The sequence below is a fragment of the Trachurus trachurus genome (assembly GCF_905171665.1).
Source record: "Trachurus trachurus genome assembly, chromosome: 21".
In the NCBI taxonomy this organism is placed as follows: domain Eukaryota; kingdom Metazoa; phylum Chordata; class Actinopteri; order Carangiformes; family Carangidae; genus Trachurus; species Trachurus trachurus.
In genome coordinates, this window is record NC_139899.1 from 24,314,612 (window position 1) to 24,339,357 (window position 24,746).

Genomic DNA, 24,746 nt, shown 5'->3' on the forward strand with positions numbered 1-24,746 from the left:
CACTGGTTAATTCCAACTTTAACACTCTGGGGTTGAACCAAACACTTTGTGACTCTACTGGAAATTATGAAATCACTGAAATCATGGCTGCACTTTCCTGTTTTCCCCACTAGATGTCAGTATTTTACTTCTATAAACAGAAGCATAACGTGTACTATGTACTGAATATTTTTGATGAATGAATACAAATTAGCTTTACTTGATTTGTTTTTTTTTTATTATTTTACATGTTTTAAAAGCAATACATACAAAAATAAATACATAAAATAAAATAAAATAAAAATAAATCAGTTGCATTCGTGGGTATCAACATTTTGTTCAGGCATTACCGAGGGCAGCCAAGTTTCCGGAAAAGCAACTGGTGCGAGTTTAATGGACAGGGAAGAGATATTTGTTTAGGTTAAACATTAGTTTACAGAATACACATACTTTTCTTTGGTCAAGAAGGGTGACCCTTTTTAAATCGCTAGCATGCCTTTATTTGCTCAAAATCCGTTCGACCAAGATGTTGGTAAGTGAAGTTTCTCTTGGTGTTTTGTTTTCACTAACGACAGGGCCAACAACACTGGGAGCTAACGTTAGCTTAGCTTAGCTTAGCTAGCTTCACTTCTTTATTTTGTTCACCACAGACAGTGTTTTGGTTACAAAAACCTACACAAATGTCAGTGTTGTCCTTTTTAAATGTGTATTTCTCAGGCTGATAGGTTGTCAACAACTTCCGCTGTGTTTATCGATCACCTATATTCACCAAGATAAGCGACTGCTTTGTAGGTAACTAACTTTGAGGGCTGACTGACATAAACCGTGACTGGCGAGAAGTACAGGATCACATGATGTCAAATCAGGTCATACTGTCAATTTAGGGAGATTTTTCGGAAATTATCTATTATTCTAAATCTTGATTTATCAATTAGTCAATAAGATATTTATATGTGGTAAAAATGACCATCGCAGTGACAATGACACAGCTCTAAACGCTCAAGATGTTCAGTTATAGCAATGGTATATGACGTAAATATATGATTGACCAATCAATTAAGCAGTTAATTGAGAAAATGACCTTATGATTCAGTGATGATAATTAGAATTTAACAATTATAAGATAAGTACATATCAGATGAAGCCCATATTTATTGGACCATTAATGAAATAGTCAGGTAATGGAAACTTTATCAATATTTATTTTGATAATTGATTATTCATTAAGGTCCTTTCCAAAGCAGTAATTAAAAACAAAAACAAAAAACTGTCTCAATCCGTCAAATATCGTTTCCTGTTCCCCTCCTGTTAGAAATGATTGTTAATTTGATATTTTGGCCTTTTTTTCCCACAGTTAAAACAAGATAACACATAAAAATAAATAAGACATTTAAAGGGGTGATTTTGCACTTAAATATTCTTTCATTCCTTTCTGACATGTTCATAAAATAACTGATTGATTGGGAAAATCACCACACCCTGAGGAAGACCTCTGCGTTGAAACCTCGGTTATGTCTGAACAGTTTGTATTAAAAAGTCCAATTTGACATTGTGGCTCTGAGTGTGCGACTTCGCCTTCTTTAAGCCAGTTTTGCTTCCGTTGTCAGCACCTCACCAACGCTGATGTGCGCTCCCTCCCTTATGTCTTTGGGAAAAAATTACCAACACATTGATGACTAATAATATAATGGATAGGTGCAGCCCTAATGATGTCAGATGTAATACAAAAAATGTCGGTTGATAAATGAAGCATTCATTTATTTGTAGGGAAATTAATCAGCAATTATTTAGAGAACAGATTAACCGCTGAAGTATGTTTGCAATTAGTTGATCAATCAACTGGTTCAGAGTCTTCACTGTTATGAATCAGTTTGTTTACAGTGTGTTAGCCTGTTGCTCTCTGTTGTGTACTTTCTCACAGTCATGTCAGTCATATATTTTTATGCAAAGTTCCCAGGTCACCACCAGCCTTATCTGACACCACAGGTCTTGTATGACCAGACAATAGTTCACTGTTACATTCAAATGACTTACTGAGTGTTACATGGGCAATATGATGTTGAGTCTCATGACAGGGTTAACTATGGGCTGGAAATATCTGTTTGAGTCATTTCCTGTTTACATATTGCAAAGCAGAGTAGGGGATTACTTCACCTGACCAGAAGATCGCGGTCTCTACTCTCATAAGAAACAAACGCAGTGTTATGAAATATATTACAAAACTGAACTTGAAACATGAAGTGTTTCAGGAGAAAAGAAGATTTGTTTTCCAACACGGTAACTAACTCTCATGCCATATTTGAATAGTGTGGTGGCTGTTGTTTAGCCTGGCATGTGCCAAACCGATCACAAGCTAAAATGCTTTCAGATCGGGCTGGTTTATCACTTCAAAACAAAACGTGTGACTTTGGGAAAACCTGCGAGTTCAACACAATAAAACAGCTATGAGATGTAGGCGGTGTAGGGTCCCACTTCTGAAATGTGGCAGCTCAACACCTGCTATTCACATGTCTGCCCACGATTACATTACCGGAGAAGCAGCCGGTGATGCCAGTGAAGATATTTTCTCACAGCACCATATGTACTCTGTCTCTGTTTGACATATTTCCAGAGAAGGCAACCAATGAAAACAACACAGCAGATGACTGGGGGCTCATTATGGACATCTGCGATAAGATTGGGACGACAACCAATGGGTGAGCTGGGAAAAAGACGCGTTTTCTTTTTGATAACAAGAGTTTGTAAGCAATTAAGCAGCAATGTGATTGAAGTAGTTACATAAGCACATCACATTTGTATTCATCTTTAAAGGGATACTTCAACATTTTGTCAAATTGGCCCATTGCCATAATCCCTATAGTCTTAGCAGTAGGTTCATTACCGTTAATTGTCGGTGCAAGCTATTTTTAGAACGGTGGAGCAGAGCCGTGAGCTACTCAGAGCGACGCTATGGAGGCTAATGGGATTTCTTGGTTTCCCTCATCAAACTCATCAAATACACAATCCAACAACTCCAAAACACTCTGGTGGACAAGTTGTGACCTGCACATTCACCACGCTATGAAATAATAACAGAACTTTAGAAGACAGAGTTGTTTTCGAGGTAAATGCAGAGACTGCTTGCTGACCGACGGGAACGCACATCAGCGGTTTTGCATGAATTTTCCTCTAAAACAACTCTGTCTCGTAACGTTCTGTTATTATCTCATAGCGTGGTGAATGTGCAGGTCACAACTTGTCCACCAGAGCGTTTTGGAGTTGTTGGATTGTGTATTTGATGAGTTTGATGAGGGAAACCAAGAAATCCCATGAGCCTCCGTAGCGTAGCTCTGAGCAGCTCACGGCTCTGCTCCGCCGTTCTAAAAATAGCTTGCACCGACAAATAAAGGTAACAAACCTACTGCTATGACTATAGGGATTTTATGGCAATGGGCCAATTTGCCAAAATGTTAAACTATCCCTTTAAATTCCATCCCATCACTGTAACTGAATTGTATTTGTGTTTCTTCTGTTCCAGACCAAAGGACAGCTTGAGATCCATTATGAAGAGAGTCAACCACAAAGTGCCTCATGTTGCCATGCAGGCCCTCAATGTGAGTTTGTTGCTATGCTGTCACGCCTCACATCCAGCGTTCTACTGCCCATTGTATACCGTTGCCATAGCAACAGAACGGCCATCACCACTAAAAACAAGCTCCTCTGTGATTTTTCCATTAAAGATATTTAATGTCCTCTAAAGCTTAAGACTCAAGATGCAATCGATGTTAAGTTCTCTAATGGACGTGCTTTATAGACATTATTAAGTCAGGAATAATGTAATTACCGGTACACAATAAATCAATGATGTCAGAGTGGCTCACATAGAAACTGTTGCAATTTAATTGAGTCATCAGAGACCTCAAAGTGCTCATGTACAAGTACTGTTTCCCAAAATGGAAATAATGGCAACAACAAAACAGCTCTACAGAAACATGCTTGTTCACATTTGTCTGTTTTTCATCATCCGTCTGCAGCAGATGCTCAAAATAACCATTTAGAAAAAAGAAAAAAAAAAAGACAAAGCTTCTAAATTTCCCCTTGTCAAATGTCAAAGGATTTAATTGCTCTGCTGCAGAGAAGCTGTAATTGATCTAACGCTGCATTGTCAGAGCCGTAGAGAGAGAAGTGAAGAAGATTTCATACTGGGAAGATTAAACTGTGATGAGACGAGTTGGAGCTGTTTCTCAGTGAAAACTGTCACATGGCTTACTCTATATTTAGATCTCTACGTTCACTCATTAAAGCCCCGTTGTCACTAAATCCATCTATAAGCACAAAAGCTGCATGGTGAATAATTATAGCTTTTATGTGAGTTTTTTTAATGTGGGTTTTACATTCGTGTTTGTGGGTCTAACTGTTCAGAGCCCAAACCAATGACAATTTTCTGTCCTTGTGATAGACAATAAAGCTTTTTGAATTGAATTAATTCAGTAATCCTTGGTAGAAATTGATTTTTTTGTTTGTTTTTGCTATAATTCAAGATATACTGGCTGCTTTATTTATTCAAACCACTTCTCTTGCAGGTGCTGGGTGCCTGTGTGTCAAACTGTGGAAAAATCTTCCACTTGGAAATCTGTTCACGGGAGTTTGCCAGTGAAGTACGAAGTGTGCTGAGCAGAGTATGTACTCAATTTTTTCTTTTTTTTTATAAACTTACCTGTCCGTCATCTCTGTTTTTTTTTTTTAAACCACAGTCATTCTCACATATGCACTCCCTCACTCTCTGAGAAAGGTTAACTGAGACTGGGCAGCTGTCACAGTCTTCCATCTGGCACAGAAAGACTGGATAGATCCACTCAGAGGTGTTTGTGTGCTTGCAGGCCCACCCTAAGGTGTGTGAGAAGCTAAAGGCCCTGATGGTGGAGTGGGCAGATGGTTTCCAGAAGGATCCACAGCTCAGTCTAATCGGCGCCACCATCAAGTCCCTGAAAGAGGAAGGCATCAGTTTCCCCTCCGGATCCTCACAGGTATGTCGACCTAACGCAGAATATACATGTCTGATTTTGAGAACAAACACAAGTGAAGGTGGAAGTCGAAATAACTCCTTGTAATCGCCTATATCAGTGTTTCTGTACATGTCAAAAAACACATGCATGGAGAGCTGCATGGGTGTGAGAAGTCTCTTTTTATCACTATCTCACATTCTTCAGATTCTCAAGCATCGTGCAACGTAGGATAGATCGAACAGTGTGAAGTAGATCAACACACCAACACTGAAGTTCATATTATTCTTGAGAAGGAAATCCACAAATCTGATTCCCTTTAATCACTCTCAAGGGTTAAACTCTGAAACTAACTACACACACACGGCACAGTTCAGTGAAGGAAGGTGGCTCCGCCTGGAAGAGCCTGTGCCACAAACACTTACTGTACGTAACACTCATTTAAAGGAGCCGAAGGACACACCTCTATTCTGACTGATTGCATAAAGTTAACCGAGACTCAACTTCTTCAGTCTTCCCTCGGTCAAAACCAACAGATAGAAACACTCATTCACCCCGACAGCCATCACCCTCCTGAATGCGGGGAAAAGGAGGTAGCCACACAGTCAGTCGTAGGCTACTCTTGCACTTATTTATTGCCTTACTAGGCTTGTTCATGTATTTTTAGATTTGATTTATTGTTGTTTCTTATCTGTCCTCTGTATAGATTTTATAGTGGCTTTGTTGTTTTTATTTGGCATTATCATTTACAGCAATGCTGTGTGCTTTGTGCTTTTTACCTCTATGTTCTCCTGTGGTGTGTCTTGTTTTCAAATGTCTAGCAGCTGCTGCGACAACATTTGCCCATTTCTCATTGAAATTAATTAACTTGCGGCGTTTTTGAAGCTTTTGAAGCTTTTGGTGTGAACGCACAGTCAGACTATGTCCACACTGTTACTGTTTTATTTTTAAAAAAGGATCTTATTTCCTACGTCTCCACCACCTGTCCACTGAAAACAGAGACGTTTGGAAACACCGCTGCTAACCCCATTTTAGTATCAAAACTCCAGGGTTGTGTTGTGTTGTCGTCCAGAGAGATGAAAATGGAGAACTTTGCATTGATTGGATCTCATCTGTGCCATCGTCTTTGCTAGCAGCAGCTGATGAATGAAACCATCCATTATAACTCTGCGGCTGTCTCTGCTGTTGCTCGTTTTGTAACTCATCAACTGGAGAGTGGACGATCTACTTCCTGTTTTTAGGTGTGTTGGTCTGGATGCAGGGTTGTTTAAAACACTCATCTGGACAAAGATCGTTTCATCTGAAAACACCATTGTCAAATGCAAACACAGTGGAGTGGCTGTAGTCTCAGGTTCGAGTCCGTCCTGTGGCTGTTTGCTGCCTGTCGTCTTCTCTCCATCTCTTTCTCTCTCTCTCTCTAACTTTCATGTCTGTGATTTGTGTGATTGGCCAAATCGAGGTAAAAATACCCATCAGTCAGCTCTAACAGCGCTGTGTCAGTGGCGGCCGTCCCTCCACACTCCCCTCCCTAATTACAGTTGTAGGCTTATGCAGGATAACAACATAAAATGCATCTAAGTGTGTGTGGGTCGGTTCGGTCTGGCTGCAGGCTGTTATTACGGCCGTGGCGGTTTCACTGCACAAAGTGTCTCTCTCTCCAGTGTGCGAGGGTTCATTCAGGCTGGGTGGAGCTCGGCCGTCTGCGTCCGTATGGCAGCAGCAGCAGCTTACAGTGGAATTTCCTCTTCACATATTTCGCATTATTCTGTGGATGTGTGTGTTTATGTCTGAGGATCAGGAGTGAGTGTGTGTGACTGCAGCAGGCCGAGCTTCCCTCTCTCTGTCTGAAGTCTGCCTGGCTCATTATGTCACAAGCTGATCTGTGTCAGGGGTTGGAGTGACTGGACTTTGTCCCCAGGTTGTCGTGAAGCAGTTGACCTACAATTATATCATCTGTGAATGATACGTTCATATCCTCTCTGTGGCCGGCGGCTTTTGCTTCTTCATGTGTTGAATGGTCGTCTGACTCCGAGTTTATCGCTTTCCAGAGTGGTAGTGGTTCGACGTTGATGTTCTTGGACACCTCGCTTTAACAGTCAAATTTTTCATGATGTGAATCTGTAATAAACAAATTGGCTCACACGCGGACAAGCCCAAATTTGCCTTTTGAAAGGTAAATAATAAACATTGTCCATGGTTTAATCTGGCTGAGTAACAGGGAGAGCAGGTTCTTCTGATGCACATGTTCATCGCCACACACATCAGTCAGTATCATCACATTGTAGATGAGCAGAGGGTTAAGTTAACCCTCATTTAATCCAGATTAATACAACCAGCTGCTGCTTTTATGAGGCACACTCATTCACACTCATACACTTTTCAGTTCTATGTTCAGATTTGATCGGCTCTGTCAGAGGTATAAATGTCACTATATGTTTATGACGGAGGTTGTTTCCATTGGTGTTGAACTGCACTGTCTGATATTAATCAGATTAGTTTTTGGGGTAACACTTTATAATAGATACACACTATTAACCATTAAATAGTGAATTCATCATTAGTATGTAGTTTAAAAACACAGTAAAACATGTTTTACTCATCATTGATAAGCACTAACTGTATTTATAAACTACATACTATAGTATTCATGCGTTAAATGAAGAATTCAGTATTAACTAATGCTTAATAGTGTTTACTTACTATAAAAGTGAAACCCCTTTTGGAGGTGTATTTAAGAAAATGCCACTGAACATGATCTGTGTGTTTAGTCTAAGCAGACAAGTTGGAACATGGATGTAATTAGCTTTCTGATCCGTGCGCTGCCTTTTTGTGTGTGTGTGTGTGTGTGTGTGTGTGTGTGTGTGTGTGTGTGTGTGTGTGTGTGTGTGTGTGTGTGTGTGTGGAGGGAAGGGCTGAGAAACCTGCTTAACACAGAGAGCAGGTGGCTCAGGAGGCGGCAGGTATGACATTTCATCTCTGTCAGCTGATGTGCAAACAGCAGCAGGTAATGTGACTCAAGCTGTGGCAGCGCCTCCTGTAGCGATCACTCATTGAATTTGAAGGTCTTTATTTTTGTTTTGTTTTTAATGAGATGCAGGGGTGGTTTTTTTTTTTCCCAGCATGTTTGCATCCAGCCACGTGTTATCAGACCATGTTAAACAAATGAGCTTCCCAGTTCCTGTTATTTATTTAATTTTTTTTACCTTTTTGTTTGTTTTGCTGCATTTAGTTTTCTTACCACATAGTCTATTAGTGGAGAGGCGTGTGTAGTCATGTGACAACCACACCTATTAATCACACACTGACACTGCTGGACACCCAGTTTTGATGTGCACCTACATTTTACATAACTCTTATCTGTTTTGTAACAGTTGAACACTGTCTTTATAAATTTTACATTTTATTAAGTGTCCCCATATTGTGCCAATGATGAAATTATGATTCCTTTGATGAGTGTTTTTCACTTGTAAACTACAGCACCATTTAAACGTGTGGTGGACTCAGTTTCCTATTCACTTGAATAACTGATTGTTTCCAGTGGTCTTAAAGTACTTGTAATCAATACACACAATACACTGGGCACAATGCAGAAAGTTTAATAAAGAATTTTAGCTATAAATCCTAGTTTTAAAATACACTTGCATTTTTAAGCTTTTCCTTTGCAGAAGCACAGATTTCTATGTTATATTGCTTCATTACAAGTCAGTTAATTCTCTGTTAATAATAGTTTCCCTTCGTCATAATGTAAATCTACATTTTTCTCTCTACTGTACTGGGAGCAGTCTTGGTAATACATTCCCCTGCGCCAACAGAGAGCATTCAACCTTAGTTCACATTCTGTGAATATTTGTCTAGAGTTGTGCTACGGCTCCGGCAGCGATGTCCACTTTGACCTGGTGGTCGGGTCGGAGCTGCACATGAGACATCTGTGTGGAGTGTTTGTGTCTGAGGGCCAGAGCCGCGGCTCTGACCGTGTAGTCCCCAGCACGGCCTGCAGGTGGCACTGCACTCCTATAGTCTGAGGGCTTACACACTCACCCTCCCTCCTGTAGCTATATGGATACACACACACTTATGCACACACAAAGACCTGACCTTATCTTTCTATATTGACCACAGGGGTCCACTGCAAAGGTCAGCACACCTGCTGCAAGCAAACCATCGGATGATGACGACCTGGCCAAAGGTAAAGTGAGATGCCATGAATCAGCTCTACACACTCCTCTCATAAGCATAGTTCTTCTACAGCGGACACACTTTTTCCAGTGACTTTGTTGTATTTATGAGGCTGATTATTTGTAGTTTGCATGAATTTTCCGTAAAAATACTTCTTTTTATCAATAATATAACCTTGTAAATTGATTTTGGGACAAGATTTCACGTTCCCATGCTTCAAAGGGTTGTTTCGCTGCCTGTGATCGGCCTTCTGAGAGCTGTTTATATTCCTGCAATAAGAAAATAAATAATGAAAGTGATGAATCCTGCGTCAGTGCCAAGCCCATATGTGTTGGACGTTTGACAGATACTCATCTCTCCTCTCCGCCTCTCTCCCGTTCTCTCATCCGATCCCTCCGATCGTCCTCCCCCAGCCATCGAGCTGTCCTTACAGGAGCAGAAGCAGCAGGCCGATACACGGCCCCTGACCGTGACCTCTGACCCCCCGGCCTACACCAATGGCGGAGGAGGGCAGGAGGCGCGGAAGGTGCGCGCGCTGTACGACTTTGAAGCGGCCGAAGATAACGAGTTGACCTTCAAAACGGGAGAAGTTATCCTGGTTTTGGACGACAGGTACAGTTTCAGAGCAGATCTAATCAGTTCTGCTTTATCCTTGGAAATACCAGTTTTAGAGTAAAGGTCATCGCTGTTGCAGAGACTTAGCCAATATGAGCCCTGTGCAATAAAATCCTACTTTTGTATAGCTCATAATCTCCCAAGGTTTGTTTACCATGTGTGAGATGCATCTAGAAATCCAATAATCTCACAGAGTTTCACTACAGGAGATGAAAAGATGTGTGATAGATGTGATAAACTCTGGTTTCCTCTTTATTTTAGCAGAATCTATAAAAATCACAACCTTTATTTATCCTTTTAGTTGCTTAAAGGGATAGTTCAACATTTTTGGCAAATTGGCACATTGCCATAATCCCTATAGTTTTAGCAGTAGGTTTGTTACATTTAATTGTCGGTGCAAGTTGTTTTTAGAACGGCGGAGCAGAGCCGCGAGCTGCTCAGAGCTACGCTACGGAGGCTCATGGGATTTCTTGGTTTCCCTCATGAAACTCATCAAATACACAATCCAACAACTCCAAAACGCTCTCATGGACAAGTTGTGACCTGCACATTCACCACGCTATGAGATAATAACAGAACGTTATGAGACGGAGGTGTTTTCAAGGCGAATGGAGAGAGACTGCTTTCCGAAAAACTGCTCCCGAGGGGAATGCGCATCAGCGGTTTTGCATTAATTTACCTCATGCTGAACTATCCCTTTAATAGAATAAATCCCTTTATGCAGCCTGATGATTTACAGTCTAAACTTGCTCCACACACTGTAGGTTTATTAAGTAGCTGGTAATGTCTGTTAAACAAATAAAGCCAGGAGCACTTTCATAGATTTTAATATCATGACGATGTTCTGTATAACCCATTTAATAACTCGGCTTTACAGCAGTAATAGATGCAATAAACTGAAGCATTTTATACTGTGAGCTGTGTGACTGCTGTGAACCAGAGCCAGGTGCTCAGTGCGTCTCCCTCTCAGAAGCTCATGCATTGATGTCTCTAACCGTTTCATGGTTTGTTTGTTTTTTTGCAGTGATCCAAACTGGTGGAAAGGAGAGAACCACAGAGGAGTGGGCCTCTTCCCCTCCAACTTTGTCACAACCAATCTGAACGCTGAACCAGAGACAGGTATTTCTTTTACACCATCAGAAAACTGACATTATTATCCCTTGAGCTTTAAACACTCATGAACACTTTGTCCTCTTCAGGCTGTTTCATTTCAAGTTAGTTTGAGAACTGCTGATTGAACTTTTATCCCTTTTTTTCCCTCTACAGTGAGTTTTGTTGAAAAGACAGCCATCCCCGAAGAGACGAGTCTGGAAACCAAAGTGGAGCCTGAGCCTGTCTTTATAGATGAGGTACTACATTTCCTCAGTGGACATTCATTTCCAAAACCCAAATAACCTCTCAATCAAACCACCGATCCAAACCTGCTCTCTCTCCTCTCTCTCCTCTCTCCTCTCTGCAGGGGAAGATGGACAGAACGTTGGCACTGCTGCAAAATGCAGATCCTGCAGATCCATCTCCGGACTCCCTGGAGCTGATCCAGCTGGAGGGTATAAACCTTAATACTGCTCCAGATCTGGTCTCTCTGCCTGCGACGCCTGCCTTCAATCTGAGTTACACTGTTGTTTTCTGACGGTTGTTTGTTTTCTGTACCTGATTGAACAGGCGCATGTGAACAGATGAATCCACTGATTGACGAGAAGCTGGAGGAGATTGACAGGTACTTTAGTGTCATTATCATTAATTTGTAAACTTCCCATATATAGATATCCCTGATTATCTAAACTAACATCCACTTGAGCTGCTCTGAGGCCTCAGATGAAGACAGCAGTAATTGTGCCCTCGTCAGCTTGTCGAGACTTCAGAGGACCACGCATGAGAAGCTTCAGCAGGGAAAGCTGTATCCCACAAGGACCGCTCCACTGATGTCTGTCTCCTCTTGTTGCAGGAAGCACTCAGAGTTGTCGGAGCTGAATGTGAAAGTTCTGGAGGCTCTGGAGCTTTACAACAAGCTCATGAACGAGGCCCCGTTCTACTCGTCCTACTCCAAGATGCAGCCGCAGTACGCACCGGCCGGCACGGCTGTGGCCATGCAGGTCAGAAAACCATAATGATGATGTAGGCCTTGTTAAAGGGATAGTTCAACATTTTGGCAAATTGACCCATTGCCATAATCGCTATAGTTTCAGGAGTAGGTTCGTTACCTTTAATTGTCTGTGCAAGCTATTTTTAGAACGGCGGAGCAGAGCCGCGAGCTGCTCAGAGCTACGCTACGGAGGCTAATGGGATTTCTTGGTTTCCCTCATCAAACTCATCAAATACACAATCCAACAACTCCAAAACGCTCTGGTGGACAAGTTGTGACCTGCACATTCACCACTCTATGAGATAATAACAGAACGTTACGAGACAGAGTTGTTTTAGAGGTAAATACAGAGACTGCTTGCTGAAAAACTGCCCCAATGGGAAAGCGCATCAGCTGTTTTGCATGAATTTAAATCCCATTAGCCTCCGTAGCGTAGCTCTGAGCAGCTTGCGGCTCTGCTCCACCGTTCTAAAAATAGCTTGCACCGACAATTAAAGGTAACGAACCTACTGCTAAAACTATAGGGATTATGGTAATGGGCCAATTTGCCAAAATGTTGAACTATCCCTTTAAATTTGTTATTTTATTTTTGTAGCTTTTATCATACTGAAAGACAATGGCCCAAGGGAGGGTAGACACTTCCAATTATCATGTTGTCTTTAAAGCATCATTATGCTGTGACTGTTGTTTTCTCCTGAAACCAGATCATTAGAGTTTTCTAACAAGCCCCTGTCTGTCTGTGTTAATGACTTTAATTGAAGCAGTTTTTAACATTTTTCTGCTGCATTGCTACTTTCTCTCCGTGTCTAGCCATTGATCCTGATCCACCTTGTTTGCTAGTAACGTCACTCAACTTGACATTCCTATTGGCTCCAGTGGGTACTGTCACAGCCAATCAGAGCGTCTGATTCCATTTCCTGCCTTGACTGTATATATCGAAACTAAATGGTAGCACAGCTGTTTTATTGTGAGCTCAGAGTGAGGAAAGTCTGGTGTAGTGATGGAAAACAGAAAGATGAGACCGGTCACATGTTTAGTGAAGCAGGTGGCTTTTCATGCAGGAAACAAAAACACATGAAGTTCAGAATTAGATCTGCTTCAGAACAATTGATGACATTTTCTTACTTTACAACCTTCATCTGTAAAATAGGGAAAAACTCAAGGTCCTTTTTTTATGGACTATCCCAATTAACCCCTATTATACTACACAGAAGTCTATTGACAGTGACAAGACTGTTTATTGATCCCACACATGGGAGATTTGGTTGTTACAGAAGCATACAACAAGGAGGCAAAAGGGTAGAAAAATATGCAAATATAAGAGAAAAGAAAGAGAGAGAGAGACAGTCTGTACAGTTTTGTACAAAAATATTTAAAGAGTATAAACAGCTATGTACACAAATAGAATAAAATGTATATATATACAGTGTTGTTTGTTCCAGGGCATAAAAATATTGCACAGTTTGACGGTCTGAAAAAATGAAACAGCTTCATTGTTGACCTCAGAGCCACATGACTGTGAATTGATTAAAATCAATCACAAAAACACCAGCACACATCCAAATGACAAGGACACAGGACAAAGCAGAAAACAAGAAGGAGGTTGGTGATTAGAGAGCTCAACCCACTTCACATCTTGTTCCCAGGGGCAGGCTCATGTGATAAATAGAGTTTACACAGACGCTGTCCATGAACTGATCAGGACGAAGGTTTTTTTTTTGTTTCTTTTTGGAGTCGAAGAACTACAAAGACTTCTCCTCTTCAATAGGGGGATTAATATTGTCTTGTTATTTCTCTCTGGTCCAGTAACTCTAGATAAGCTTGATCAACAAGACAAGTCATTCAGGAGGCATGAGGAAACGCTGTCCTCCCCTTTTTCCCTCTGACTGCTGGATCAATGAGGAGTCATAAATAATTTATGGGTGGGTTCAGTCAAAGGCTGACTCACAGTTTAGAAGATTCACATCTGAATAATTTCTTTGTTGAAGAGGAGGTGTTTGTTTGACAGTCTGTTCGTTAACTACCAGAGTGTCAACGCTGTTGTCCACTCCCACTCTTTCTATTGAGTCTATTGATCTCTGTCATGTCATTATAGTATAATTATTATTCACATGTTTTGTTTTGTTTTGTTTTACATCCCAGTGTTTTTTTTATTTGTTTAATGAAATAGTTAATTTCACTTCCTGGACTCGTCCCGATCGCTTCATGACATTCAGTCAGCCTTGTTTTTCTTTCTCTCTCCCTGGAGAGTCGCAGGCTGCCTGTGTTTCCTTGGCAGTAGATGTTTCCTCTAATGACTGATGTCACTGTCTCTCCCCTGAGATTTAGAAAAATATCCACTTCACTGGGCAGACCCCTCACTACAGCGCTCACTGCTCATCTTTTTTCTTTTCTTTTTTTTTTTACCCTTCATCATTCTTTTGTTTTGTGCGTTGCTCTGTAAAAACTGGCTGCCAGGTTGTTATTGCACCTGCAGTGATGATGTTTCTGATATTATTCCTATTTATTCTAACAGCCAAATCAGCCTCTGTCGTCTTTTGACTGTGCTAAAAATAACACAGCAGCACCGTACCTGTCTTACTGGAATAATCTACTCATCACCCATCAATGTTTTATACGTCTCATTCTGTGTCCAGCTCCCGGTAGTCAGACGTTTTCACGGAGAGCAAACATCCAGTGATGGACTTCTCTTTTATTAGTATTGCCGGGGTCAACCAAGGGACAGAGGGAGATGATATTAACTTTGTGAGGAAATGGGTTTCATAAACTTAGAAACTTGCATCTCAGGGGGTTGAATGAGAATTTAGGAATTGGAGTTTTTGAATAATTTGGTTAAAATTTGAATGTTTAAACTTATATAATGGCTTTGTCATTTATATAATGTTGTCATTTCACTCCAGGCTCAGGAGCAGTTTCACATTTGGGGAAACAGACATTTGCTTTTTGTTTTTTTGCCAAAATGTAGACCGATACCACATGTTAAATATGAAGCTACAGCTATTAACCATGGATGAAGCATAAGGACTAGGTATAACATACACCTGACCTCACTAAATAAGACATTACATCTAATTAGTTTACCTGGGCAAACACAAACCAAATAAACAATGATCCAGTGCTTACTTCCTGCTGTCTCTCTGCAGTCTGAAATAAAATAACTCCAGGTATCAAATCTAATAATAGTATTGGTATAAGTATGATTTATGTCTCTGCTGTATGACTGACTGGGTTTTGACTGACTGCCCTTTAGGTATATAACATTTATTCTGTGCTTTTACTTTGAAATTTCTGTGTTGGAACCACTCTACCGGCCGGCTCTTTATGATCAATTCAATTCATTCTTTATTTCAGACCCGAGGGGATCCATATCACAATAAAAAAGAGACAGAATAAGAACAAGAAAGAAAATATTGTGTCTGTTATCACGTGCCATCAAGTGGTGTGGATATATTTATGTATACATATGTGCTGTGTGCTCAGTAATTGACAGCATGATGAAGTACTGTGTTAGAGACATTTCTTTTCCTCTGGTCTGCTCAGGGCTACCTCGGACCAGCCGGTGCTCCCTACCTGCCCGCAGCGATGACCCAAGTTCCCGGTGCTCAGCCTTACAACCTGCCCAGCGACCAGCCCGGACCGCTGCACTCACTGCCCCCCAACGTCTCAGCCCCGCCCAACAGCCAAGCCGCTCAGCCTCCCTACATGAGGTAAGACAACAACAACAGCTCCTATACAGCTGTCAGTGTGCAACCTCTGCACAGACAAATAAAGACAAGGTTCATATCATGCGACCTCACATCTTTGACATTAAACAAGCTCCTAGTTTTGAACAATGGGGGGATATAGAGCTTGTAATGCGGTATAGACATTTGTGTTGTGACAAATGAAGTAAACAGGAGCTTGTTCTCCAAATAGGATTAATCATAGTATGTGTTTTGTTGCCTTTGGGAGGAAATGGATTTATTTAAATAAATTTTACATACAGAAAAGCAACAAGAGTAACATAAAAACCCACATTTATATGAACATTAAACAGCAGAATGAGCCAGAATATCTGTCACCAATAGATAATACGTCATAGAGGCTCAGTCTATATTTAACAGTCAAGAAATAATATTTTTTTTAAAGCACCGAAAGAGACACAAAAGCTCAACACACAGGCTCTTGTTATGTGCAGCTGCTGGATGCTCAGTACACAGGTACCTTGCTTGTCAGCGCTGATTATTTATATCTATCCCTGGCGTGTGTCGGAGAAAGTTGCGCCAGTTGGAGCTTTAAAGGGATAGTTCAACATTTTGGCAAATTGGCCCATTGCCACAATCCCTATAGTTTTAGGAGTAGGTTCATTACCTTTAATTGTCGGTGCAAGCTATTTTAGAAATCCCATAATGGGATTTCTTGGTTTCCCTCATCAAACTCATCAAATACACAATCCAACAACTCCAAAACGCTCTGGTTGACAAGTTGTGACCTGCACATTCACCACGCTATGAGATAATAACAGAACGTTATGAGACAGAGTTGTTTTAGAGGTAAATGCAGAGACTGCTTGCTGGAAAAACTGCCCTTGAAGGGAACGCGCATCAGCAGTTTTGCATGAATTTACCTCTAAAACAACTCTGTCTCGTAACGTTATCTATTATTATCTATATACAGTATATATATATATATATATATATATTATGGCAATGGGCCAATTTGCCAAAATGTTGAACTATCCCTTTAAATCCAACATAGATTGTATCAGCGCTGAGTGATGTTGCTGAAATCGCCGTGACAGTGTTAATTTGAATAATTTTCCAATATGAGTCTGAACCACATCACGGCAAATGTTGATCAGAGACACTTGACATGTGACATGTGTGTTATAGATGATTAAGCTATTTGTGTAGCTGTATTATTTGCATTATTAATGATTCTGAATATTTCATTATAGTATGTCAGTGTACTAAAGATTTAGCTGTGCATGAGATATTTAGAAAGATCTGGAAAGAGATCTAAGAGTTAATATTTTATATTCTACAGGCAAAACGGAGCGAGACTATGACTTTGACATGCTGAGACTCATGTTTCATATTTCCTGTAGCTACTAAAGTGTCACATCTGTATTTTCTTCACAGCACGGCTATCAACACTCAGTACATGAACCAAGCTCCTGGAGCTTCTTACCCACCTCAGGCGGGCGTGGCCATGGACATGTCGACCTATCACAACCCGAACATGCCTCCCGTGTCCTATCCCGTGGCTGCTCCGCCTCACCCGGCTCCTCAGCAGCAGCACCACCACCACCACCACCAGCAGCAGCAGCAGCAGGCGGCGTATTATCAGCAGCCGCTGCTGTAAAACTCCAACCGACAGCACGACCTGACACCAATACACACACACACCCTTCAGTCCTATCAGGCGCCGGCTGTGTGTTCACTCGGCTTCCCGTGTGTGTGTGATCACTGCTTTAGGATCGTTCCTTTGGCTGTTTTTGTGGCCGTCGGGCTCGACTGAACACACTCCAGGAGGGCTGATATAACTGAGGTGTGTGTGTGTGTGTAACGCAGGTCTGCTGTGCAGCTGAATCAGGACTGGATTTGAGGCTAAACATGGCGCCGGGGTTTTTTTCCCCGTCCCGTCCTCTTCTTCTTCTTCTTCTTCTTCGTCTTCTTCTTTTTTTCTCCCTGGTTGACTAAAAGCACCGCTGGTCACAGGTCAACACAGAAGAAGAGTTTGGTTTTGCTCACCAGCGCAGCCAGTGAGCCTTCATTTTCTAATTTATGGAAAGGAGCATTCACAATCGATCATGCAACACAATGCTACACACTCAACTACACAAAACTGTTGCTGAGTCGGCTCTGCTCAAAGAGTCCATGCAACACGTCATCATCTTCTGAAGCAACAGGGTCGTGTCCACACTGATGTAGATAAATAAATGTCTCTCTGGCCTTCTGTTCACATTACTTTATTTAAAAGTACAGTGAAAAAGCAGCAGCTCCGATCCGTACTGGATGTTCAGGCAGCCCCCACACGGCCTCATGCAAGATCAATGTAATCACAAGCACACGTCAGAATGAAGCAGACAGGTAAAACATCAGCACGTCTGGATTAGACAGGTGTATCGATGATCAAAACCGAAGCATATCTTGTTCTGTCAGGTTCTTGTGAGACAGATCACTAATAAATACACAGCTGATATTGAAGGTGTCAGATGTAGTTACCCTGCAAGCTGACAAAAACTTTTTAAATGGGTTTTCTGAAGTCAATACAAATTGGAGACAGAGACACCACACTCGAAAACTGAGCAATGCTCAATATTCAGACATGTCGGTGTAGATTGAACACCATTCAAGACCTCAGGAGCAAATTTTTAGATTTATCTGCACTAATGTGAACACGGCCTTGAAATGTCCTGTTTGTCTTTTTTAGTTTTTAATCACAATCTTTGTTGTTGTTTTTTTTGTTTTGTTTTTTGAACGTGTAGTTGAACTCATCTGAAGGCAGGTACAGTTTAATCCGACGACCTCTTTTTGTCCTTGTTGTGCTGTTTGTTTGACGCGTTCCTGGGAGATCATGTTTCTGCAAAGTCAGCACTTATTAAATCTGTGGGGACGACGGGGTCGCAGGTGCTCTCCTCGCTGTGCAGGTATTTTAAAAAAAAAAGAAAAAAGAAAGAAAAAAAGCCACAAGCTTCACTCTGTCCCTCTATGTCCCTCACCAGCATTCATTGACTGAGGCCGATCTGTTATGTTAACAGTTATATTCATGTAAATGGTTCAATCTTTGCTTTTTTCCAATAACCTCACTGCCTTGTAGAGCATTTGCATTTCAGATATTTAAGATTACTTTTTTTTTCTTTTTGGGTGTGTGTTTGTTTTGTTTGTGTGTGTTTGTATCTGTCTTGAGGGCTTACATGTAAAATGACACTGATTTTTTTTTTTTTTGTGAAAGGTTTGTCAGATTTTAAAGGGGAACTGAGATATAGTTTGTTGGATCTTTTGTGTGTTTATTGATCTGATGATAAAAATGATGCATTTATTCATCTGTACCTTTCTGCCTCTGATCTTCATCTGTGAGGTCTCTTCCATTCAGCATCCTCTGTTAGGAGTCCATGTTTTATGCAAGTGCACAGTACTGAGGTGTGTCCATGTCTTGTATACTTCAAATTTCAAAAATGGCCAATGACATACAAAGCCTGTACTTTGATTTTATATATATATATATATATATATATATATATATATATATATATATATATATATATATATATATATATGGAGGCGTCATACGTGTTGTAATTTACATGGTTGCAGAATGTGTAATGATTGTTTCTATCTTCTGTCTGCGTTTTACTTTTAATGTCAAGGCAAAAAAAAAATGTAAATGGAACAAATTGTCGAAAGGTTCAGAAATCAAATGTTGATGTTGTTAATATGAAGAAAGAAAAGTATGACATGTTTTTAACCTACTGTTGTTATTTCTTTACATTTTGGGCTAAAACTAAGGAGCAGCTTTCATAGACTCATAGACAGTTCTATTGCAGTGACTCCATAGTTATAATTTCCTTTTTTTTTTTAGCCAGGGCTGTCTGTATTTTCCTTTTTACGCGCCTCATATTCAAGGCACTGTACATTAGATTTGTAAAATACCTGGTTTTGTCAGTGGAATCGACTTTGCACCTTAGCTTTGTAAACATTTATTTACCACTGGATGCCTTGTTTTTTTTTTCTGTAGAAATCAAAGAATGACACGGATACAGCTTTGGCAAATAACTTCAGTCTCAGAATCCGCTGGATATGTATAATTCTGTATATTTAAAATATTCCAGGAAAAAGTTCCTCTATCTAGAATTTTGAAACTGCTTTTGTAACAGAGCAAACATATAAATATTCTTTGAAATAAAAACAAATTGACCTGTGTTGGTAAGTGGTTTTATTTTTCACTATTATTTCCTTTAAGATGCTTTGACGTAATTACATTTGTACAAATAATTAAAAGGAACATGATTTAAAAATAGTAACTACCTAATTAGCCTTCCTATTCCCTGCCACATCACCAGCTGTGCATGATGAACACGCCATAAAATGATCATTATCCACATGACATGGTTTGATGATTTAACATGGCTTTTTTTTTCTTTTCTTTTTTTAATAGTTTCTTCTGCTCTTAACTTTTCAAATAGGTCCACTGGGGATCCTTTCAAACACCAGTGTTATTCTGGTGCCAAAGTGTGAGTAAAGACTTGTTCTTCTTAATTAAATGTTCAAGGCCAGACACCGCGGGCTGTTTCTCCAGGCTATGTACACAGTGTGAAGGCTTTCCACATCCTGCAGTGGGATTGTCTGAGAACGACACAGCTGGTGCTGTAGGCTCGGTCTGCTGAGGATGACTGAGGAGATTTTATCATCTGTTGTTTGTCCTGGTGAGTTTGCTGAGATAAAACCGGCCTGTTTTGTTTTCCGAGTGAAGAACACGCCACTAAATCAGTCGAAATTTGACTGTGCCGGTTTTAAAATATATTTTGCATGCATTAAAACACATTCTTATTCTTATATTATTCTCATTCTCAAAGGTTTTTTTGGTTGATTGTTTTGTTTTTGTGTGCATCAGTGTCTTTTAGCAGCTGATGTTATTGTATTGTACATGCAGTTTAGTATTTTGGAAGATGAAAATGGAACATGAATTGAAATGGAAGATGGAAATGTAGGGGAAAAAATAGAAACTAGATATAAATATGAGAATATATAATATTAAGTATGGATTAATGCACCATGTTACTCAAATGAAGTGATAGGTCGGGGTCTACTTTTTCTAAAATACTTTGATCTTCCTGTTTCTTGGTTTGTCCATCCATCCATGCATCTGAAGCTGCGCATCTGAATGACTGAAGCTCTGAGTTGTCCCTGAACGCAGCACTACTCCTGGACCAGTGTGAGGAGGGGAGCGGAGGGGGGAGGGTTGGTTATCCACTGACTGACTGTATATATCCACACGGGCTCTAGATCTGTGCAGACCTGCTGCAGAGGTTGGACGCATCGCACCGCACCGCACGGTTTTTCTTCTCTCCTTGACCGTCGTCAACCGAAAGCAAAGCTGGAGCCTGCGATCCACTGTCCTCCGCCGGAGCAGCAGCAGTTCCAGTGGAGCGGCACCGAGCGCCAGCCTCCGCCCTGGACCGATGAACTGGCCGAGATGTCCCGGCACATCTACACCCGACACGGGATAGGAGAAGGGCTGCAGAAGCCCGTGTTTCAGGTAGGAGAAAGGAAATCATTGAAAACACAGAGGCCTCTTCTCTTCTCTTCTCTTCTCTTCTGTTCTCTTCTCTTCTCTTCTCTTCTCTTCTCTTCTCTTCTCTTCTCTGCAAATCTATGCAAACATCCCATAATATTATGAATCAGAATCAGGACTATTAACAGAAAAAATGTAATTAACACTCCTGATATAGCTACCAAGCAAAAATTGAAATGTTCAAATCCACACAGACACAGACTGAACTTAATCACAGTGCAGCAGCTCTGTATGAACTGAAACTACATTTGTCATTGTTCTTAATGATGAGACCCGGACCCAGAGGGGTCATTAGTCATGACAGCAGGTCCTGCAGTGTGAGAATCTGATTAATGCAAAAGTAAATGAAATTGTGTGCTTAATTATTAACCATTTTCTGATGGCACTCCAACTCATGATGTATGAGGGCGTCCGGCTCACTTTTCCACAGAAGAAATTGATTTCAGCCCTCTATAACAGCATTACCCACTCAGAGCTGGTGCTGAAGGAGGCTGTAATCTGAGATCCTTCTACTTCTTCCTCCTCCTCTTCTACTTCTTTTGAAAATATACATATAATTGTCCTAAAAATGCAACAGACACATACTACTTTGGAGTTTTGGTTAATCCATCAATTTAAATATCCATTAAACTAAGAGATGCCTCAGTCATATTGATGTGCAAACCGTTAAAAATCCAGTTCAGCCACATATTAGGTCCACGTATTGATCTGTGATATTGGCCTCAGTGTTGAAATGAAACCAGAAAACACGCTGAAGGAGCAGAGTGACATCACTGTATTAAAGGTACGGTGAAAAACAACTTGACAACAGAGATTTATATCATCTCATGGAATATATTGCAGCGCCCAACCTTATGACATATATAGAGTTCTCCATCAGTCCCACAGGGAAATTGCAGTGTTACATAAATCATGGCGCAATGATGAAACACTGTAAACAAAATACACCATGACAACATCTTTTTTTTTTTTCTTTAAAAAAAAAAATCAGACTGAACTAAAGCTAGTTTGTATTCTAAAAGTCAAAATTATTCCACCAAATAAGAATCTGCGTGTATAGGCCAACATCTAATGTCACCATCAAACCGGAGATAGAAGCACTCTGTCATGCACCAGTGCGTCCTAAAATTAAATATAGCCTTTAAGCCCAGATCAAATATATGTGGAGTTTTGTGATGTTATCTTTGTTGATTCAAACTGAGCTGCTGCAATGCAAGAAAAATGTTCCTCATTGAACAATTACTGTATGTCCTGGACTTTAGTGATGCTAAAAACCAATGACTTTGACTTGAGAAAACAAGAACTTTAAGGGCATCACTCTGGTTGACCTTATAGATTGAATTGATCGTGAAAAGTAAATGTGAGTAAATTAGCTCATTTATTTGGAGGATTTGAAGGTAGGATGCATCGGCTTTACCCTGGATGCATCCTCCTCCTCCTCCTCCTCCTCCCATCCCCCCTCCCCAGTGTTACAGGAGGACAGGATGCCACTCATGCAGCGTTAGAAAAGCTGAGAAGTCATTTATCATATCCCCCCCACCACCACCACCACCACCCCACCCCTCCCATGCAGATCAGATGGAAGTGTCGCCAAAACAACATCGGCTGCCTATACCTATGAAAACAAGGTCAGGAAATATGTTCATGCCAAAGAAAGAAATGCATAATGGCGATCTGACGAAGTGGTAACAGACTGACTTCATATAATCAGGTCATCGCAGAGGACAAGAGGCAGCTGGAAAGAGTCAGAGCCTTGTCAACCCAGGGGCCCGAGATGCTGGTTTTAATGGGCTTGCTGGAAGGAAGGTGCCCTTGAGTGAGCGTAGGGAAGAGGGGGAATGGATAAATACCATGAGGATACAACAATAACAACAACAGTGAGAGTGTGGCGACGACAGAAAGTGAAGATTTAATCTGAGTTTGTTGTTTTTGTTGTTGCCTCACCAGGGGAACAGAGGGACGTACTCCAGACGCAGCCGACTGAAGAGGTCCGACGGCAGCACCACCTCCACCAGCTTCATCCTCAGACAGGTAGGACACACATCCGGGGATTTGAAACACCTGCAGCTGCTGGCTGACTACATGTCACCATGGCGATGCACTGTGGTTATAAACCATATTGACTTCTTCTACTGTAATGTCAGCTGAGCTCAAAGAGCAGCTGAACATGGGAACCCGACTGATAGAGGAACATACGTACATCAGTCACCAGGTCATCATAGAGCCTAAATACAGAAACAAACAGCTACTCAACTTTAAAGGAGACATATTATGTCTCCTTTCCACACATTAAAATAGTTCCCGGGTGTCTTAAAGACATATCTGTGACATGCTTTGGTCAAAATACCCCAAGGATCAAACATCACAGCTCTTTTCATACTCTCAGAACGGCTGGTTTCAGAGCCTGTCCCTTTAAATGCAAATGAACCACTGCTTGCTCCGCCCCTTCTACTGGTCCCAGGTAGGGGTGATATTATGCAAATTCGAAACCTAGTTACATCACTGGAAGACAACTGAGGGGACAGCTCGTAAAACCACGTCAATTTCAACCTAGGGAGTGCACATTACAGATTTATTTTGTCAATTCTCACATTTTGCGGTGATAAGTTATATTTCCATAAGTGATATTTCCATAGGCTAATATGTCCCCTTTAAGAAATTATTTGTATACATATATATTTGATCCAATATCAATTATCAATTAAATTTGAAACATGCTGAGCTGCTATAGCTGTTTTTTAATGGACAATCTGTACAGCAGTGACACTGTTCATGAAATATCAGCTAAAACTGGCTAATGTTAGCAACACAGGCTCAGTAGAGCTAAGGATGAATACGTCCACTTTATTGAAAGTCTGACAATCTAGAAGTGAGTCTGATTAACTGGGTTTATTTTGTCATAAAATGGCCACTGTACAGATGTAGTTTTTATACTCTAAAATAATAAAATCACTTTTTTTTAAAAAAACTTCTCAAGTGAGCTTTCTATAGCAGAATGAGAAAACCTTTGTATTTTCTTACCTTTGTACTTACCTTATTTGCATTTTCTCTCAGTGAAAGTATAATCCGAGCTTTTTCCCGACCACCCTGTTTTCTGTAATTGGCAGTAAAATACATTTTTGGGTTGAAATCTTTTAACAGAACTTCAAAAAACCCTGACTATTTTGATGTTGGAAGCCTGTGATGAGTCGGCTCCATTAGTCAATCACCGACGCCAACCTCTGCTCGACCAGAGCGTGGTGTGAGTCACTGTAAATGCCGAGCACATTCGGGATGGGGGGGGGGGGGGGGGGGTTTGTTGTTTGAAGAAATGCCTGTTGAAATCCCTCCTCATACTTTTGCGGGACTTGACGAAGTGAGTTGTCTGGCACCAGTATCCCACGGCTGCTCGCTGACCTCAATCCATCACTCCAAAACTTTTCAGTCGTCTTAGCCATAAAAAAAGTTGGGCTCTAATGTCGAGTGAAAAGTGAACAAAGGAGCCGTGACATCGGATAAATACACACAGTCAGGAGGAGGACGAGAGCTTTCAGCCTCTGCTGTGGTTTAGGGAATCAATGGCCTTGATTTGTATCCGCCTGGGAATTCAGTCAGGCTGCTCAGCAGCGGCAGCGGCAGCAGCGTACGAGGCGTCG

General features: G+C 40.9%; 2 protein-coding genes across 6 annotated transcripts in view; both read left to right on the forward strand.

The window, feature by feature from the left end:
* Nucleotides 1-333: 333 nt before the first annotated feature.
* stam2 (signal transducing adaptor molecule (SH3 domain and ITAM motif) 2) lies at nt 334-19,023 on the forward strand. Its single transcript, XM_083996364.1, has 14 exons — nt 334-511; nt 2,591-2,675; nt 3,497-3,572; nt 4,542-4,637; nt 4,839-4,985; nt 9,081-9,147; nt 9,551-9,749; nt 10,777-10,871; nt 11,019-11,101; nt 11,212-11,299; nt 11,415-11,469; nt 11,698-11,845; nt 15,376-15,542; nt 16,956-19,023. The coding sequence occupies exons 1-14, from the start codon at nt 472-474 to the stop codon at nt 17,176-17,178; spliced, it is 1,569 nt and encodes a 522-aa protein (XP_083852490.1). The 5' UTR covers nt 334-471; the 3' UTR covers nt 17,179-19,023.
* Nucleotides 19,024-21,012: 1,989 nt separating this feature from the next.
* The window catches only part of cacnb4a (calcium channel, voltage-dependent, beta 4a subunit), a gene marked incomplete at both ends in the record, with an annotated part of 41,946 nt that continues 38,212 nt past the window's right edge, over nt 21,013-24,746 (forward strand). For 4 of the 5 annotated variants that reach the window (XM_083996801.1, XM_083996805.1, XM_083996802.1 and 1 more), the window contains 2 exons: nt 21,013-21,075; nt 23,059-23,142. In XM_083996801.1, the coding sequence (XP_083852927.1) occupies nt 21,013-21,075; nt 23,059-23,142 (147 nt within the window). The remainder of the gene's footprint in view (nt 21,076-23,058; nt 23,143-24,746) is intronic. The other variant, XM_083996803.1, reaches the window with a different exon arrangement.